Source organism: Xiphophorus maculatus, chromosome 19, assembly GCF_002775205.1.
Source record: "Xiphophorus maculatus strain JP 163 A chromosome 19, X_maculatus-5.0-male, whole genome shotgun sequence".
Classification (NCBI taxonomy): Eukaryota; Metazoa; Chordata; class Actinopteri; order Cyprinodontiformes; family Poeciliidae; genus Xiphophorus; species Xiphophorus maculatus.
In genome coordinates, this window is record NC_036461.1 from 13,577,147 (window position 1) to 13,597,209 (window position 20,063).

General features: G+C 37.5%; 2 protein-coding genes across 2 annotated transcripts; one reads left to right on the top strand and one right to left on the bottom strand.

The window, feature by feature from the left end:
• The first annotated feature begins 53 nt into the window (after nt 1–53).
• qrsl1 (glutaminyl-tRNA synthase (glutamine-hydrolyzing)-like 1) lies at nt 54–8,644 on the top strand. The gene is made up of 11 exons (XM_005799173.2): nt 54–166; nt 903–1,062; nt 1,140–1,238; nt 1,317–1,413; nt 1,502–1,663; nt 1,740–1,915; nt 2,998–3,110; nt 3,555–3,747; nt 3,843–3,960; nt 4,062–4,267; nt 5,125–8,644. Exons 1-11 carry the CDS (start codon nt 143–145, stop codon nt 5,340–5,342), a joined length of 1,566 nt encoding a protein of 521 aa, XP_005799230.1. The 5' UTR covers nt 54–142; the 3' UTR covers nt 5,343–8,644.
• Nucleotides 8,645–14,836: 6,192 nt separating this feature from the next.
• On the bottom strand, nt 14,837–16,873 carry LOC111612222 (probable serine/threonine-protein kinase clkA). The gene is made up of 3 exons (XM_023352715.1): nt 16,867–16,873; nt 16,218–16,301; nt 14,837–15,828 (listed from the first exon to the last, which is right to left on the bottom strand). Exons 1-3 carry the CDS (start codon nt 16,871–16,873, stop codon nt 14,837–14,839), a joined length of 1,083 nt encoding a protein of 360 aa, XP_023208483.1.
• Between the last annotated feature and the right edge of the window lie 3,190 nt (nt 16,874–20,063).

Sequence of the window (20,063 nt, forward strand, 5' to 3'; positions counted from 1 at the left end):
ACGCTGTTTCTTCAGCAGCCAGCCAATCACAGACAGCGCTGTTAGCAGTCGATTGTAGACCCAGACATGGCGGCTTACAGGTGGAACACACTCTGCTAATGTTGATGGTAATTTGAAGGGTGACCGGAGAAAATCAGCAGATATGCTCGGACTGACATTGAAAGAGGTTAGTTGCTCATTTACCGATTCATCTTTTTATATTGAAAAAGGCATTTTTTTCAATGTTACGTTAGTAAGAAAGAGAGATGAGAGATGTCTGGTTATAATGCACGGCACAAAAAAACAGCGAGCTTCATGGGATGGGTTTTGTGGACATGGCCAAAGAAACTGGATTAAAAAACTAATTCTCATTGAGTCACAGGTTAGTAAATTCCGCCTAATTAGGTGGAGGTAAATTGCGTATAATTTACCTCCACCTAATTTGAAGCATGAGGTTTGCGTACAAAATCTCACCAATACATTTGGGAAGATTAAATAAAATATCCACTTCATGAATTAAAATGGAACGACGCATGACCTAATTTTTTTTAATTTAAAAATATGCAAATTAATTTTCTATCGCAAAAAAATAACTCAAAGATGTATAACATAATCTAATTTATTTTATTTAAGCTAACTTTCAAAATAGCATTGAGAATTTTTTCTCCCTTAGTTTCAACATTGTTGCTGTTTGGGATTTTTAAGACAAGAAACGTTTCCAAATTTAGTCTTTCCTTTGAGAAAACGTTTTATATTGGGAAATTATAAAACATACCTAGTGTAACAATTATTCAGATATATTGTGTTTCTGTTGTACATATACAAGAAAGTCCTAGAAATGTAAACAAAACACCACACTATAGAAATTAAATGTTTACTTGTGTAACTCCCTGCTTTAAGCGGTGTTTACGTCTTTCCTCCAGGTGTCTTTGGCATTCAGGGAGGGGAAAATCTCCCCAACTGAGCTCTGTAGGAAGTGTCTGAATCGCATCAAAAAAACTCAGCGCCTGAATGCTTACATCACTGTTACAGAGGAATTTGCTATGAAACAGGCTCGACAGTCGGAAGCAAGGCTGCTTCAAGGTGTCTGAATTACATGGGTTCTTATCTCATTTTGATTTTGGTCACAGGTGTTGACACGTTCATGTATTTTGTTCTAGGCATCCCCAAAGGACCCCTGGATGGGATCCCCTTTGCAGTCAAGGACAATTTCTGCACTGCCAATATCAGGACAACATGTGCCTCCAAGATGCTGAAAGGTTAAAGCATAAAATGTTTCTTATATACAGTATAGTCAAAATCAGTCCAGGTATGTTAAAATATTTTTCTTTTCATAGACTACACTCCGCCCTACAATGCTACAGTTGTACAAAAGCTTCTTGACCAAGGGGCCGTACTGATGGGGAAGACTAACATGGATGAGTTTGCGATGGGGTAAATCTAAATCTAAATGCAGAAAATATTTTAGAAATGTGTGGTTTTATTTTTAAGTTAAATTAGTGTGGGTGTGTTGTCCTCTCAGTGCAGGCAGTACCGACGGGGCGTTCGGTCCAGTCAGAAACCCATGGAGCTACTCAGACTCATACAGAACACAGGGGGGAGCAGCTTCTGACTCCGACTGGGTCATCACTGGAGGAAGTTCTGGAGGAAGTGCCGCAGCTGTCGCCTCATGCACAAGCTACCTGTGAGGATGCGCAGTGATACTAACAATGAAGAAAAAGTCGAAAAATATTCACTGATATTTGCAAATGTTTTGACAGGGCTTTGGGTTCAGACACAGGCGGTTCAACCCGTAATCCCGGAGCGCTGTGTGGAGTGTTCGCCCTGAAGCCCACTTACGGCCTGGTGTCAAGGCATGGGCTCATTCCCTTAGTTAATTCCATGGATGTCCCTGGAATTATTACACGCAGCGTCAGTGACGCAGCTATCGCCCTAGGTAGGGGACATTTGTCTCTTTCTTTTTTAGGATGATGACATATTCTGAAAATAAAATAACGTTGCATCCACTTTTTACAACTGTAATTCGAAATAGGTGTGATCTTATTAAATCTGAGAAGAAGTTGTAGCAAATAACCTCCAATATGTTTTGCATAGCTTCAGGAATATTTTTACCCATGCTTCTCTGACGTGACATAAACACCAAAGCAAAGTAAATAATCATATTATTTAGTGAAACATGTGACTACAATATTACATTACAACATTACATTGCATCTAAGAAACAGTATTGGTTCATCCTAAGTCACTTTCTACCAGATTCTGTGAGCTGTAGCATCTAGGCTTTCAAAATATATACCAGGTGGGCGGCAGATCTCCTCTACAATGGCCAAATATGCTATTTGCATTCAAAGAGCGAATGCATTTCCATTCATGCATTTATTGTCTATACCCATTCATCCTTGCAGAGTTACACACAAGTTATCACTAAATCTTGCAAAGTTTTTAAGGCACGAACATTGTAAGAATTTTGACTTCTTAAAAAGTGGAAATTTATCAATTTACAAAATCAAATTTCTTTTTATTTGTTAATTTTATAACCACTAGTTACTTGATTGTGCCATAAAAATAGCACATTGTGTCAGGAACATATAATACCACCACCTTAAAAAAATGGTGTATTTGTAACTTAAGTCTTGGAATATATTTTTTCTTAAATAATCATTTATTTAAAGCTATGAAAATTATGTGATTAAAAGCATTGCTGAAATATTAATCCGTATCTACAACGATACTCCTGGTTGTTCCATTCAGGTTTGTAGTTGTGATTGTAAAAATATGAGAAAAATAACTACATTAACCAGGTTTATTTAAAGTCGTAGTTTTTGGAGCAATATCTTTTGAAGTTGAGCAGCGGAATATGCACATTTCGTTCGCATAGCTATAAAATCATGTAAAAATATGAATTTGATAGTACATGAACAAGAATCAAAAGAAAAACTATAATGAAATGTTATAATTTTAACAGCAAGAACAAAGTAGAGCAGGTGTAACCTGGAACTGTGTTTACATGTCAAACAGGTGTCCTCCAAGGCATTGATGTTAGAGACTCGACCACAGTTCCTGCTCCATCAGCACTAGCAGAGCTTCCTGAAGACTTTGATGTCAAGAACATCTGTGTTGGCATCCCTAAGGTGAGCTAATATAGTCAATTAAATGCTTTTATCTACAACTGCTGTTCTGGGCATGAGACCTTTACACACCTATTACCAACACAGACCTAATATTAAGTCGGTCTGTTTTTTCTCTTAACAGTTGTACCATAGGAAAAACATACTCAGAGAGACAAATACATAAACAGTCATGGTGCATTATGCTTAAACCCTAAGCTCAAATTTTCTATTAGAAAAAAGTCCCAGTTTACAGCTTTTACAGAAGTTGGAGAAAGAGCCACTACAGCTGACTATAGTCATTCTTCCATTCCATCCATTCAGTCATCCATTAAGCTTTACATCTCTGCATGTTCAATTTTAGTACCTACAAATGTAGCTATAAACAAACAAAATGTAAAACAGAAAAAAAAAAGTTCAGCAACCCTGAGCGTGTAACTTTGCTTGGTGTCTGCCATCATCTGTCAGGAGTACCATGCCCCCGGCCTGTCTGAGGAGACCCTGGCTCAGTGGAGTCGTGTTGCAGACTTGTTTGAGAAAGCGGGAGCCCGGGTGGAGCAGGTTTCCCTCCCACACACTCAGTACTCCATCGTCTGCTACCACGTCCTTTGCCACACCGAGGTGGCGTCAAACATGGCCCGATTTGATGGGCTGGAATACGGTACAAACGTAACCGTGTGGAGTTAATTGTGATGCAGGTATATTATATAATGGTGGTGAAGTTTTGGGGGTTCTGGTGTTTTTCTCCTCTACCAGGCCACCGGAGTGAGATGAAGAGCTCCACGGAGGTGATGTATGCTTCAACCCGACACGAGGGCTTCAACGATGTAGTCAGAGGGAGGATTCTTTCCGGGAACTACTTCCTGCTTAAACAGTAAGGCTGCAAACTGTCTCCATAAGCAGCCTTAGGCGCCTACAGTGTCTGGCATCAGTACTTTACTCGCAAAGTGACCAAGGAGATGTCACACCTTTCAGGAACTACCAGCACTACTTTGTGAAGGCCCAAAAAGTCCGTCGGCTGATCGCAGACGACTTCCGGCATGTTTTTGGATCAGGGGTCGATGTGCTGCTGACTCCCACAACTCTGACTGATGCGGCCTGTTACCATGACTTCACACAGGAAGACAACCGAACTCGCAGCGCACAGGAAGATGTCTTCACCCAACCTGCAAACATAGCAGGTATGGAGTCATACCTTCTCTTTAGACTAGATAAGTGGCAGCATATGTAGGATGTGTGGGAGGATTTAAAACCTTATAGACTTTACGTTATGGAAACACACACAAACACGAGTGGGAGGTTTTTCAGCAATGGGCAGATTTTATGTGATAAACCATATTACAATTGCATTTAATTCTTAAGTGGAAGAAAAAAAAATACATAGTTATGAATTTATTTTTAAAAATATGAAAATGTGACATGCATTGGTGTTCAGCCACCTTTTCTCAAATACTCTGATTATCATCCAAAACTAGAAGTGGTATGAGATAACATCAAACTGCAAACCGTCTCCATAAGGAGACAGTCCATTTGCAGAGCAAACATGTGGAAGAAGCTGCTCCTCTTCGATATGTTCCATATTACCAATGAAACTGAGATGAAACTATTTAGCCAATGTGCAAAACAATATCTATAGCAGAAAATAAACACTGCACATCATTGACACGCCATAATCACAGTGAAATGTGCAGCATCATGCTAATTGTATACTTTTCTTGAGCAGCGCCATGAAAATTAATCTGAGTTGAAGAGAATTTCAGCTGATGGGTACATCTGTAATTGGAGAAAAAGCTGGTTCCACACAGTATTGACTCAGGCGGCTGAATACAAATGCTTGACAAACTGTTAGTCTTTCATTTTGTAAGAAAATTTGGTAAGTTTGTTTCTCTCTTCTTCCACTTTACAACAATGTATTGCTTTGTGGCTGAATTATGAGAAAATGTGGAGAAATTTAAGGGACACTTGTAACTGGAAATGTAACGTTGTTGCAAAATTATAAATGGGAAATGATCTCATCGTTTTTAATGTTTTAACACAGGCCTCCCTGCTGTCTCTGTGCCGATCGCCTTATCACGGCGGGGTCTGCCCATTGGCTTACAGCTCATCGGCCCCGCCCTGGAAGACAAGAAACTGCTTTGTGTCGCTCAGTGGGTCGAGCAGAGGGTGAACTTCCCATCCATCAGTGACTGCGATAACACTCAGGAGAGCAGGAAGGATCCAGGAGTGACCAGGAGGGAGCAGACTTCAGCCATCTGAGGAGCGCTTTCGATACCATCAAAACTAAAACAACTCCTGATATCCTTATAGGAAGTTTTATATGGAGTAATTGGATCACAAATTACAGATGCTTTATAAAGTACATTTAATAAACTACAGAATGTTAAAACCTGACTACTGTTTAACTGGGATGTTGCATCACATCCTATTAAATGGACATAATGTAAGAGCCGGCCATTCTCGTTAAGCTTGTATGTATTCACAGAGCCAAAGTTCTTCCATACTAGAGTACAAGTCTATCTTTAGAGCTCTTTTCTTTGTCGTTGACTATGAAATTCATTTTGAGAAACTCCACTTATATCGTACGTAGAGAACATAGATTTAATCCTAAATACTTATTTTTTAGGCACAGCTTAGTCGGGAATCACGTGTCTGATTATTAAAACACAGCAATGTGAATAGAAACTGAATTTAAAAACTTTTTTTCTAATCTCTTGTTTTGATGAGGCAGTCATTTTACAAAGAACAAAAAGTAGCAGGACATTTATAGCTAATTTACTAATGATATTTAGCCACATTACAAGCATTAGAATCAAAACAGAGATAAAGAAAAAAAGGAGTTTCCTCTTCTAGGTAGAAACCAGACTTGCACTATTTTACATTGAAGGGTAAAACATAAACATCTTCATTATAGATTTCTGATTTATTCTTTCAGGAACTCCTATCAGTAAATACAAAGGTCAAGCCACACCACTGGCTTCCTTAAAACTGGAGGCCTCTGGAAACTGGAAACTACAGTATTTTCATCATGGAAATAACTTGTCGTGAATATTATGACTTCTATGAGGTAAAAGCAAATAAGGATGCTAATTTTATTAAACACAACACATCCAGTGTTGCACTTTTCATGTCACTGCTAGCAGCAGCAATGCTCTTGGGTTTTTGCCATATAAAGCTCAAAGCAGAAGGGTGTGACCTTCCTGTCTTCTTAGGTATTGTCTCAACTGCAGTTTGTCTTTACTAACTTTCATTCTCGTACATCTAAAAGCACCTAATCTTCATTATTTTTTTAGTAGGAAATGAAAAGCAAGTATACTGAAACGATTTTCTTCATGATCATATTGTTCAAGCCGGTTCTGATGTCTCCTGTTGGTGTTGTGCAACAACTTCAGTGTGACAAATTCAAACTATGTTCTCATATTTATTCAGAAACCAAAAGTAAAAGACATTTAACAATAATTTCAGCTTAAAGTCTTCTCTGTGATATGCATTTACAACAGTTTGAAACAAAAAATGAAAAGGCTTTTGTGTCTAGGCAACATAATAGAGTGCCTTTTTAAATGGTAGCCCACATAAGGGTTAATTTGCAGTTGTGGGGATGAAATGTGGTGAGCAGTCTCACAGCACAATGATATATTTGGAGACAGACGTGACTATATTTATTATCTCAAAAGCAAAGGGGAGCTTCTTGAAAGCTGATTGGACAGAAGTACGGTCCTTTAATGGCTTCTGTTGTAACTCAATTGTTGAACTAATTATTTTCCTAATTTTAGTTGGCATTGTCTTTCAATAATCTGCATACCTCTTGAGTTTGTTTTTTTTTCTTAGGCACAAACTTTAATATATCTTTTAGGGATTTCATGAGATAGTTGCTGTGATGTGGAACCAAAACATATTTCAAGGAAACATTTTAAAAGTATGAAGCCCATACTCACAAATGACCATGACAAAGAGCATTTGTGAAAAATAATTTTTAATTCTTGTCCCAGATGCTTAGTTTGATTTAGATCTGGATTTTAACTAGACCATATACCAAATCTATACCATTCCATTGCATCTCTGGCTGTATGTAATGTGTATATGGTGTGTATTTTGTTGTCCTGTCTCAGTTTTAAGTTTTCTGTGTTTCATCATAAGGATAGTGTGTTTAGGACATGTTTAATAATAGCTTCCCTCCACACACAGCATTTTTTAGAATAAAAAACCAAACTATTCAGTCTTCTTTTCACAAGAGCACTTAATAGTGTCTCCAAAATTTACAATTATACACTGCTTTGTGTTTCTTTGATACTTAACTTCCACAGAAAAGTCTGTGGTTGTGGCGTGACTTGATGCAAAAAAGACATGCAAAATATTCTCACTGTGTATGTTTGGGTTTCCTGTTGGTTTCCACCCATCATCCAAAAAATAGAATCTTCCCTAACTGCAGATCATGAGCTGACATTAGTCGTACATGTGCATGGTTGCTAGTGATCAAGTTTGACTGCCTTTCTGTCCACAGTATAACCTTGGAATCCATAACCCTGAAGAGAAAAACACGTTTATTTATGTTACTTAAATACTTCCTGTTTTCCACTTCGTACATAAACAAGGATGTTGTCATGGCTTGACCATGGCATATGTAAATGATGTCTGAAGCTTTAGATAAACTGATCACTGGCGCTTTGTGCTAGAGAAGAGAATTTTACATAATTTTCATGATGCTTCCTAAGGAAAAAAATCCCCAGTGTTCTTTTCCATGTGACTTGTACTCTTTCCTTTTTGCCGTATACGTGTGAAAGCCGGCTGGACATGTAAATATGTAGTCTTTTTTTAAAAAAAATTTTAGTCTCAGTTCTGTCTAAATATGAATACAGTAGTACTGTATTCCCAGCAGGTGAGTTCTAGTTGGTAACTCAACCCAGCCTTATTGAACATCTCTGATCAATGCAAACGTTGGGTCAATTTTGTAAAGAAAAGTGAAACATTCAGAATAATGCCAGCTTTAGCACAACTTATTTGTGCCATAGGAGTTATAAATTGTTACCCTGGTCACCAAGAGTATGAAATAGATTTTTTTTTTTACCATCGAATTAAAGTGTGATGTCATTCCCTGAATCAAGTTTCATCTACAGAGAAAAAACATCACGTCCTGTGTTGCTATTATCTACTTCATTATTAGAAAATATTTAATATTCCTAAATAAAGAAAAGAGAAGCAGCAAATAACTGCATGAACTTACTCCTATTTAAATCTAAAGAATATTTCAACTACTGACCTGTAGAGTTGTATATTCACACTGCAATTAAGTGGTACAAATATTTCTCATTGAGCACCACAAAAGACAACCGAGGGACCACCATCTGTACTTGTACTGCAGTTTGAGAAAATAATGGGGGGTATCAAAATTCAGGTACAGAGCACAGGAGATCCCATTGGAAACATGTTTTTTTTTTTTTTTTTTAAGGTATTTGGTAGAGAAGAATGGGCAAAACTTTCAGTCTGCAGATGTGGAAAACAGATGGAGACAGTTATATATTCCTTTATTTATCCAGGTAAACCCCATTGAGATCTCATTTTCAAGAGGGACCTGAGCAAAAAATTGCAATACATAGCAACCTGGTTACAAGATAAAAACAATTAATACATATGCACAAGTATAAAACAATAAAAACAATTTAAAAACAATAACACTGTTTCATAGAATCCTGTTGCCTATCTTTAAGAACTGCTCAAAATAAGTCCAGTGAAATCATTTCCGACATCTTAAGTTCAGACTGCAACTGATTCCACGCTGTGGGGGCCAACACACTGAATGCCAGCTTCCCTTTTTCAGTTCGAAAGCGTGGGACATGCAGAAGTTAAAGATGGTTCCACAAAGTACTGCCTCAGCAGCACTATGAATGCCACACTTTTCAGACTAACTCATTTATCATTTTCCTTTCACGTCACAATGACGTCCTACTTATTGCTGGTCTTTCTCAAAAATCCTAGAAGACTTAATCAACTTTGTGTATATCAAGTGAAAATGTGAGAAAGTTTAATGATTGTTAATACATGTTTTAAAAAAAAATCAAGCAGCATCACGTTCATCAAATGAAGCCCAATTCTATTTCTGCATGCTAACAGAGATTATGCTAGTATGTACTTGTTGGTTTTTTACCTGTGTGAACAATACTTTGTGCTTAATAAGTTACAGTAATTAATACCTTGGTTGATTAATATGTATGAATTTACCACTGAACAGGAGACATTGCGTGTTTTTAGAACGATTATGATGAGTTCCAGTAGTAGTTCCTTTTTAAAGAAAAGAGAAGCAGGAAATACCTGCATGAACTTTCTCCTATTTAAATGTAATGCATTTTTTCAACTACTGATCTGCAGAGTTGTATATTTTTCACATACATACTGTTTGCCTCTATTTCTTTTTGGACATTAAGGGGTAAATTATATTTAAAAGAGAGTCTATATTCCTCATTGAAAAACAAGCGTCAGTGTGCATTGTTTCCTTGTTCACAAATGAGTAAATAGAAATATGCAAGGAAAGAGTAACTCTAGTACTTTTTGTACATCATAAGTAAAATTTATATTGATATTCAAACTGTGGGCAAAACTGTCAAAGACTGTTATTGTTGTGTCATGCAAGATTGTGGTCAGGTGCGTCCTGTTTTCTTCAACTTAAGTTTTAATTTAATCTAGTTCATTTTTAAATTCTAATGTACAATAAAGTACAAAAACAATCCAGGCAAACCAGAAACAGTTAGCAAATGTCCAGCTTTACAATATTTTTATTTTATTTTTTTTTTTACAAATAATGGGGGGTATCAAAATTTAAGTACAAGTTTGTGTAATATAATGCCAAGAAGAAACGCTACCAGCAGTGACCTTAATGAAACAACTTTTACTACCCATCACTCTAAACTCATTTCAAACTGTTTAAAATCCGCCAATCTACATGAAATACCAATGAAATTTAGTTGATAACCAAATGAAATCAGTCAGTCACTGTTGCAAAATTCAGTTTAACTGAATAAGATCAAAGAAGCTGCAAGGCAGGAAGTGAAAAACAGGAATCCGAAACCAAACAAGGCAGAAACAAGACCAGCATGAGGTAGAGCAAGGATGTGGCAAAGTGAGCAATGTACTAAAGAAAACAGCACAGATGTCCAACACAATCTAGATTAAAAAAAGTCACCCAAGAGCACAAAAAAAAAGAGAGAAATAAAGAATAAAACCAAGGTTAAATCAACAAACCTAAATACAATTAAGGAAAACAATAGAAGATAAAACACACGTCATTTATCTTATTTAATGTAATGTGAACATATTTTCTAGTTAACAAAATCCCTTCAAGGAGCAACTTACTGCATACAACCTCCTTATTGTTAAACTTGGAAAAGATGAGTAAAAATCTTAAAATAAAAGGATATTTTTCTACAATAATAGTTCATTGGATAATGACCTATGTATTCATAAAAAATAATCTGGTGATTGGGGTCAGGCCATTATCCTGTAGCATTCACAGAAAACTGAGTGGAAAAGTTGTGTGGTGAACCAAAGATCATAAGAGAAGACCCAGCCTCAGTGGGGGGTCGATAGGGCGTCATATGTTGGTGCTTCTTCACTATTTAACATCAGATGATTTTGGTTTAAAAGTGTTTGATTGTATATAATAGCATTGTGTATTTAAAAATTGTAATCAAGTAAAGGTCCTTGATTACAATTTAAGCAGAATTTTCAGTACTGAATGGGAAACGTCTAAATGTGGTTTGTCCATTGTCCTTTCAAGTTACTTTTCACAGTAATTAAATCAGAAGACATACATATATTGTCTAATAGTATGACAGCATCCACCTTTCTGTTAAACATATCTCTTTGCTCTATTGTTTCCCTTTTCGTAAAAACCGAAACTGTGCAGACTGACTGCTTACTTAACACTTGAATTGCAAAACAGATTTTTACATAATCTATACAAGTTTGTACTGGACAGTTGTTAGAGATGTTTCGTAATGAACAAGGTTGGATTCTTGGTTTATTTGTTCTAAATGCAATTTTGTGCTAAAACACATATGAGGTGAAAATTATCACTGAGCAACTAAGCAGAAAAATCATCCAAAGTTTTAACTAACTTGAGCATACAGCAGCCAAATGTTAGTTGTGTGGTGAAATATTCAAATAAATAGCTTTTTTTGTGTGTGCGTGCGCTCATTTTACTTTGCGTGTTGTGACAGACTCGACTTCTGCTTTGCAATTCTCCATGTGCATTTGTGTGCCTCAGTACTCGCAGTTCTGAACATATCCCACACAGCGGCTCGAAGCAAGCACGGGGAATATTTTTAGAAAACTAACTCCATGTTTCAAAAATTTGCACAATTTCATCACTCTGTCATGGATCTGATAAAACTGGTTACTCTGACACCATTTAAACCAGACTGCACATAAACCTTTCAGCAGAACAAACTGGTAGAATAAATGCACAACTTAATGATTTAAATGTGCAAAAGCATCAATCATTCTAATTCACAAGCTCGCACATTGATCTGACAGCTCAACGTAAGGATGTGGTTGTGTGATCTGTATTTGAAAGAAGTTCCCAAAAGTTCACACACAATAGAAAATGAAGTGAAGCATACGAATGAGAACGAAACTGACAAAAAAGAGAGCCCATTTAAATTGGCATGGTGTTTTTATTTTCTTTCTTTTTTCTTGTGAAGTTGGGTTTAGAAATAATTCCACGAGTACAAGATTATGGCCATAGTCTTTGTTCTCATTTAACTTTTTCATGAGTACCGTTTTATTTGTACAGGATGTGGTGATAGAACTTCCTCAATATGAGAATTGTTGCCAAGACACTGCAATGATACTCATCACTGAAATAGTACAAACTTTATCGTTCTGCTACTGACAAGTCTGTATCCTCCTCCACCTACTGAGATCACAGAGGATGATTCATGCAACACTTAAAAACAATAGTGAATGCATTGCTTTACAATGCATTCTCTATCATTCACTACAGATTTAATCTGCAACCCAAAATTCCAAAAAATAAAAGACTTGCAAAATATAAGAGTTTGTTAGTTTATTTATTTAATTTAATCTTCTGTATCTGTATAGGGCATACTGATAATGTCATGAATAATAGGCTGTGGCATGGACCTCTTGGAAAGAAGAAGTCCCTCCTGTTTATGTTTTTTTTTCAGCATTTTGTATTTTTGTGTCTGTGTTTATGGACAGAAATAAAGAACACATAAAACAATAATGTGTTTTGTGACTATACTAGTATTGACCAAAAGAGAACACTGAGTTCAGTAGACAAAGATTTCTCAATTGAATTTTACTCTATTATGTACTTCTTCACTTGGTTTGGACCCACTTTTGTATTAAGAACTGCCATAAATCTTTGATTCCTAGGCTCAGAAATGTACCTAAAACATTCCTATGAGATTCCGTATTCAAATGCTTGCATCATACAGTTGTGGGAAATTTGTTGGCTGCACAATATCCTGCTCCACCACGTCCCATAGGTGCTTTGTTAGACTTATATTTGGTTCACAGTACCACATTGGAGTACTGTGAACTTATCCCAATGTAAATGATTTAAGAAAGGATAACTCCATAGTTTCCATGCTACCTAAAAGATTTGGGCAGTAATTTACCAACCTGTTATTTTTCAGTTTTGGAGACGTGTTGTGAAATGCAGGCTAGGTTTTCCACTGTTAGCTTGAAGTGGAGGACCAGTGTGGTTTTCTGCTCTCATTGGATAGTTTCTCTCTTTCAGAGCATTGTGTGTACACCTAAGAAATGGCTGTTGGTGAAATCCCAGCAGATCACTTGTTTCTAAAATACTCAGACCAGCTCATCTGGCACCAACAAAAAAAAAACATGTAACAACATTTAAACCAATTTTCTTGCCTGACTGGTGTCAAACTGTTCTTGACACCAGTTTTACTGCATCTTACTTACCTCATTCAACCAGAACGTAGATACAGTAAAAGCTGGTTCTCAGTACTTTGAATAGCTGACGATCTGTAATGAAACTGACGTCAGTGTGAAACCTTCCCTAAAAGTGTAAAACTAGACTACAATAGATATCAGAGTGTAAGTGGAAGGCTTATGCTGGCTTCCTTCAGTTTTAAATCAACCATGTTTGTGAAGATAAATAGCTCACACTGGTTCCAAACTAACAAATGATCAGTAAAAGTAAGTGCCAAAAGACTGACTTCATAATTCAAAAATTGGCGCTGTTTTAAGCTGTTGGACCACATTAGGTTTAACCCCTAAAATGGATGGCTCTAATACATTTTTGAAATCTCCTGAATAACATAACTCACAATAAGTGAGTGCACACATCTGCTTATTGCTTTAAGATGTACGTGTAGAATAGAACTAAATTTCAGAAATAGGATGAGTTGAACATTAATAAGTTTTAAATAGGAGACAAAAAAAAAATCAACTCAGTGCTGAATGCTCTGGAGTGTCCATCTGTCCTCCACTGCATTTCATGAACTCACATCTACCCTACTAAAAGAGAAATGAGGAAGTAGAGGTGATGCTTTCAGTAGTTACACACTAACCGCACAAAAACACCTGAATACACTTCAAGTTAAATGACTGTTGCAGGAATCTGACTGCGGCTTCAGCAATTCTCTTTTTCTTTCACTATGTGTGACTTCAGAGGGAGAAACAGAAATTCAAGATGAACACAAATGTCTGTTCAAAAGGTCTCTATGGTTTCTGATTTGGAACTGAGGATTGGGTAGGGTAGGGGGCTTATGGATCACGAAGCACGGGTCCTGATAGGAATCCAACAGATAAGAAGAGGTGGAGAATGGAGCCTTTGTGTGGTGATCAGAGCAGGATACAATTCCCACCCAGATTGGAAGTGGGTGCCGGGAGGAGGTGGGACAAAGAAAAGGTGAATTCCAGCATTCTTTCAAAGATAGAGAGACCCTTTGAGGCCCCCTCGACAGGTGAAGGAGGAGAAATGGTTCGGCAGCCTCATTATTGGGAATATTGCAAAGATGACTTCAACTAAATTCTCATTGTTTTCAAGTCACAAAATGTAAATTATGTAGGACAGAATACTCAAAATTGAAAAATCAAAGTGAGAAACAGTACTTAAGGTGGAATTTTCCAAAGATGTGCTGTATCTTGGAGATACAACAATATTTATTCATATTACAGTTTGTATGCAAATCCCAACCACTGAAGGGAAGGACGAGTTAAAAAGCATTATTTTAATAGATGGCAAATCAGCATTTTAAAGAAAGGGTCACTTGTGTTTTGGAAACCTTAAATACTACTGTCTCTCACTCCACACTGCTGCCACTTCAGTGCACAGTGTTGAATGAAAGGTTTGCTCACATTACAACAGTTGAAGCAAACCCAGGCAGCCCCAGAGGCAACAGAAGATAAACATCACAGTATGCATTTCTTTCACTGGCAGTTTATTTAATGGTTGATGCATCCACTTATATCTTACAATAAATCAGCAAGAAAACAATTGTCATTACAGTTTTATTCAACTGAAAGGATTTAAGGCACACCACTTAAAATCTGAAAGCATATTAAAGTGTTAAAACATTTTGACCCACCAACACATAGAAATATAAGAATTTTCCTGAATAAGAACATCTTAAAGTCCATGACAGCACCAAGTGCTTGCTGCACCAACTAGAATTGCTAGATTGCTGTAATCCATTAAAACCTTGATGTAGTTCCCTCCACAAAATTAAATAGGCAAACTTATTGAAAGATTTCCATTGAGGATAATGTTAGATGAGCAGATGACAACTTTCGAAACTGTCAGATTGTGTTATCAGGCATAAAATTGGGAAGCTGTTAAAGCCAGAGGAAGCAGCACTGGTAGAAATTTGAAGGTTGAGGCTGAAGATGCAGTGCCCTTCAAAGCTGTGGCATTGGTTGAAGTGGGGGTTGTTGGAGCCGAGGTAGTTGTTGTAGCAGAGATGGTTGTTGGAGCCGAGGTGGTTGTTGTAGCAGAGGTGGTTGTTGTAGCCAAGGTGGTTGTTGTAATAGAGGTAGTTGTTGTAGCCAAGGTGGTTGTTGTAGTAGAGGTAGTTGTTGGAGCAGAGGTGGTTGTTGGAGCAGAGGTGGTTGTTGTAGTAGAGGTAGTTGTTGGAGCCAAGGTGGTTGTTGGAGCAGAGGTGGTTGTTGTAGTAGAGGTAGTTGTTGGAGCCAAAGTGGTTGTTGGAGCAGAGGTGGTTGTTGTAGTAGAGGTAGTTGTTGGAGCCAAGGTGGTTGTTGGAGCAGAGGTGGTTGTTGTAGTAGAGGTGGTTGTTGGAGCAGAGGTGGTTGTTGTAGTAGAGGTAGTTGTTGGAGCCAAAGTGGTTGTTGGAGCAGAGGTGGTTGTTGTAGTAGAGGTAGTTGTTGGAGCCAAGGTGGTTGTTGGAGCAGAGGTGGTTGTTGTAGTAGAGGTAGTTGTTGGAGCCAAAGTGGTTGTTGGAGCAGAGGTGGTTGTTGTAGTAGAGGTAGTTGTTGGAGCCAAGGTGGTTGTTGGAGCAGAGGTGGTTGTTGTAGTAGAGGTGGTTGTTGGAGCCAAAGTGGTTGTTAGAGTAGAGGCAGTTGTTGAAGCAGAGGTAGTTGTTGGAGCCAAAGTGGTTGTTAGAGCAGAGGCAGTTGTTGAAGCAGAGGTAGTTGTTGGAGCAGAGGTGGTTGTTGAAGCAGAGGTGGTTGTTGAAGCAGAGGTGGTTGTTGGAGCCAAAATGGTTGTTAGAGCAGAGATAGTTGTTGGTTGTGTCCAAACCACCTGCAATACAACATTATGGTTTATATGCAATTTAAAATTTTCCCCATGAACACTGGGCTCTATTCAGGATTAGACATTAGTTTTGTATGGATGCATTAGACTGTGTCCTGTTCCATTGTTTTAATACCTCCTTTGGCCTATTAACTGTAAGCAGATAGAACTTTTATGAAAAAAATGTGCTGGAGCTAGGAAACGTCTAAAGAATCAAAGGTACTGAGCAGTATATAAGAACACTATAAGGCAGTAGGTCACTTATTTTAAACTAACAAAACACAAATACAACAGGGGCTTAAATTAAGAATATATAAACTTTGAGGAAAATATTCCAATATTGAGAAGTAAATAATCAAGTTTGTCTAATAATAATAAACACTGAAATGTAAACTAACCTGTGATGACAGATGGAAAGTGAATAGAGCAGCTGCAAAGAAACCGAACAACATCTTGATCAGCTTGGTGATTCCAGTAGGATTCTGTGTACAATGAACAATGTAGGAAACTCTGCAATGTTTTAATTGCTGTGGGAATTTTCCAAGCTGGAAACCAAACCTGTTTTATCATGCATTATTCAAAGCCATCTGGATGAGTGTATGTTTGTATGTTAATGTGAATACAAATATACTCTCATATTTGACTGGGGAGGTGTTTCTATGTAGCCTAGATATGGAAATGTTCTGCATCTCTTCAAGGATTGGGTCAATATTATCAATTAGTAAAAAAATAATGTCACATTTTTCAAATGTGTATTTAATTGTACACATGGCATTGAAAATCAGGAAATTGAAAAACAAAGATTTTACTCAAACTGACTTCAGATACACTTTGCAGGTTTCCTCAAGCCCACTTGAGGCTCATGGTGAGTTTGAGAAATCGTCATGTCAGTATGTGTTTTATCAGCGGAGCCACAAATTCTGCTCTTTAACAGAAAGAAGATGGAACATGTAAAGCAAGCCGTAGGTTTGTGACCCTAAGCTTAAAGGTACTGCGAACAATGATCCAAACAATACCAGCAAGTCCACCCCAAAATTAGAAACACACCATCCATGGTCAAAAACCAGGAATGGTATGTTTTCAACCACCAAGGAAGAGTTAAGCCATAGCAATTGTTGCACCCATGAATGGCACAACCAGGGCAACAGTAAGTGCAATTAGTTTTTCCTGTTGTAACCCACTAGCTCAGGTTACAACAGGAAATAAGATTAATTACCATAACTACGTGGATGATGCACAGCTTTACATTATGATGTCACTGAACAGATGACTGAATCATCCATTCACTGAACAGATGCTTAGAACAAATAATGTGTGGATGTGCCAAAACTTTCTACAGCTGAACAGAAACAAACTGAAGTTATTATCTTTGGACCTAAACAGGAACAATCAAGAACCAATGCACAGCTTCAATTATTACAACTAAAAACTAGTGATCAGGCCCGAAACCTGGGAGTAGTGATGGACTCTGAGCTGAACCTTCAGAGCCAAATAAAGACAGTCACAAAGTCGGCCTTCTATCACTTGAAGAACATTTCCCAGAATAGAGGACTAATATCTCAGCGAGATTTAGAGAAACCCATGTGTTTATCTATAGTCACATTGATTACTGCAACAGTGTCTTCACAGGTCTGCCTAACAAATCAGGCAGCTACAGCTGATACAGAACACTACTGCTCATGTTCTCACTAAAACTAAGAAGATACATCACACCAGTTCTAAAGTGCCTACACTGGCTCCCTGTAGCTCAGAGAATAGACTTTAAAATACTGTTAGTTTATAAGTCACTGAACAGTTTAGTGCCACAATACATTAAAGATCTGCTGTTATTGTATCAATCTTCCAGTCCTCTCAGGCCTTCTGGTTCTGGTCTGCTCTGCATCCCCAGAAACAGAACCAAATGAAGAGAAGCAGCATTCAGCTTCTGTGCACCACAAATCTGGGACAAACTTCCAGAAAACTACAAAACTGCTGAAACACCGAGTGCCTTTAAATTTAAACTAAAAACTCACCTGTTTAGAGTAACCTTTGAAGCATAAATGATTAAGAATTTAAAGATGGCACTTGAGTAAATGTAATGATTCAATTGTTGATTCTATGTTGAATGACTTTGTGTTTTTTGTGTTTTTACTTTGAAATGCCTTGTTGCTGAGATGTGCTATACAAATAAAAGTTAATTGATTTTGATTTGATTTTACTCATGGTCCAAGTTGACTTGGATAGCTTTTATCTCCTGCTTAAATAAAATCATTGAAAAACTGTTTTGTTTATAGTGATGTTATGTTTAGTATTAAACACTGCTCCTCAACACCTTTGCAGCAGTTAATGCTGTCATTTAAATCAGGTGCATTGGAGCAGAGATGCATCTAAAACATGAAGGATAGTGAACAACTGAGAACCAGGATGAGGAAACACTGCTAATAATGATGCCCTGACCTCTGTCTTTTAGTTACTTTTTTACCACTGTCTCCGTCTGTCTAGTTATTCCTTATTTCAGCCTCCCTCATAGTCTAGTTTTCTTATCTTGTTACCTTAGGTTTAGTTCTTCTTTATATCCATGTCCATCTTTCTTTGGTGATTCTAGTTAGGTTATTTATTTGCTTAGTCCTAGTTGTTCTAGCTCTTATTATTTTTAGAGCAGCCTTGTTTCTGTCTTGGTACTTTCATAGTTTCCCCTCTCTTTCTAGTTTATCATGTTTTCTTTTAGCGTTAGAATTAGTTACAGCTCCTTTATATTACTTTCCTCACTCTTTTGTGTTCCCCTGTATATGTATGCAATTGTCCTGTGCCACTTTCTCCCAAACCCCTCACCATGGCTCCTGCTTACCACTCTCCCCTACAATCAATTAGCTCATCAGCCCAGTCTACCTCTCTACCTCCCAGTATTTTAGCCTCTCATTCTCTCCCATTACTCATCTGATTCTTATGTCTACTCACCTCAGTCCTCTCTGTGTCCCTGTTTCTACCCCATGTCTCCTGGCTGGAAGTTATTTTGGTTTAATTTTTGCTGTTATCTATGATCTTCTATTTTTGTAAGTGTTTAGCATTTTTTCATTAGATCATCTAACTCAGTTGCTGCCTCTGCCTCTTTGCTTTTGGGTCCACACTTCAACAACCAACATCATGACAGTCTCTCTCCTAATCAAAGCTTTTGGCTGAAATTTTACTGCATCTAACTGTATACATTAACTGCTCTTTTTCATCCAATATACTGTCTCAGCTTATCTGTTTAGCTGTTTTTCTCTCCTAGATGAAGCCACTAAAGGTGCAACTACTGCCACCAACTTTTTACCTTTCTTGGTACTCATGGATCAGTGCTTCTGTGTCTTTTTGTGTATCTGCTCTGTCTTCTCAAACCTCTAGTTGGTCACTCACACTGCAAGCAACTGTCCACTGTAAATGCAACTGCAACTCCATGACTACGCAACTTGCTGGATTTTCTGAGACAGAAAAGCTTTTAACCAATTTGAATACACTGAACTTGACTGCACTGGTTTATAATTAGGATCATTTGGAATGTTCACTAGAAATCTGTCTGTGTGATTGTGCCTTGAGATGACATGTGTTGTGAATTTAATCTGGCAGTCATGGAATGCATATTAAAGGTCAACCAGCCAATCCACATTTACAAAACTGAGAAACACATAAGCTGGAAGTTTCCAATAATAATGCATTTTATTTGACAGCATCGTTCAAAACACCCAAGGACACTTAACATTAAAAAACACAAATTAAACAGTAAAGAAATGGCTACAAAGACACAAATTAACTACACAATTAAAGTGAGAAGGCTAACTTGAACAGATGAGAATTGCGTTGTGCTTTGAAGGTCAGAAGAGAGTCAATTTTATGGATGTCAGAGGGAAGAGTATTCCAGAGTTGGGAAGCAGAGTAAGAGAAGGCTCTTTTCCCCATGGTGATGCAACCGACAGGAAGAACACTGAGGTGGATGGAAGAGGAAGAACGGTGGGAACGTGAATGGGTGGTGATGTGCAGAAGATCAGACAAGTAAGGAGGGCCAAGGTTGTGAACTGAGTGTAAACAACAAGATTTTAAATTAAATTCTGAATGTGACAGGTAGCCAGTGAAGTCGTTTCCAACAATGCAAAGTTTCCAAAAATGAAAGATAAATGTGATGTAACTAGGAGATACAAAAATATTCATTCATATTACAGCTTGTTTGCAAATCCCAACCATTGAATGGAAGGATGAGTTTAAAGCATTATTTTAATAGATGGCAAATC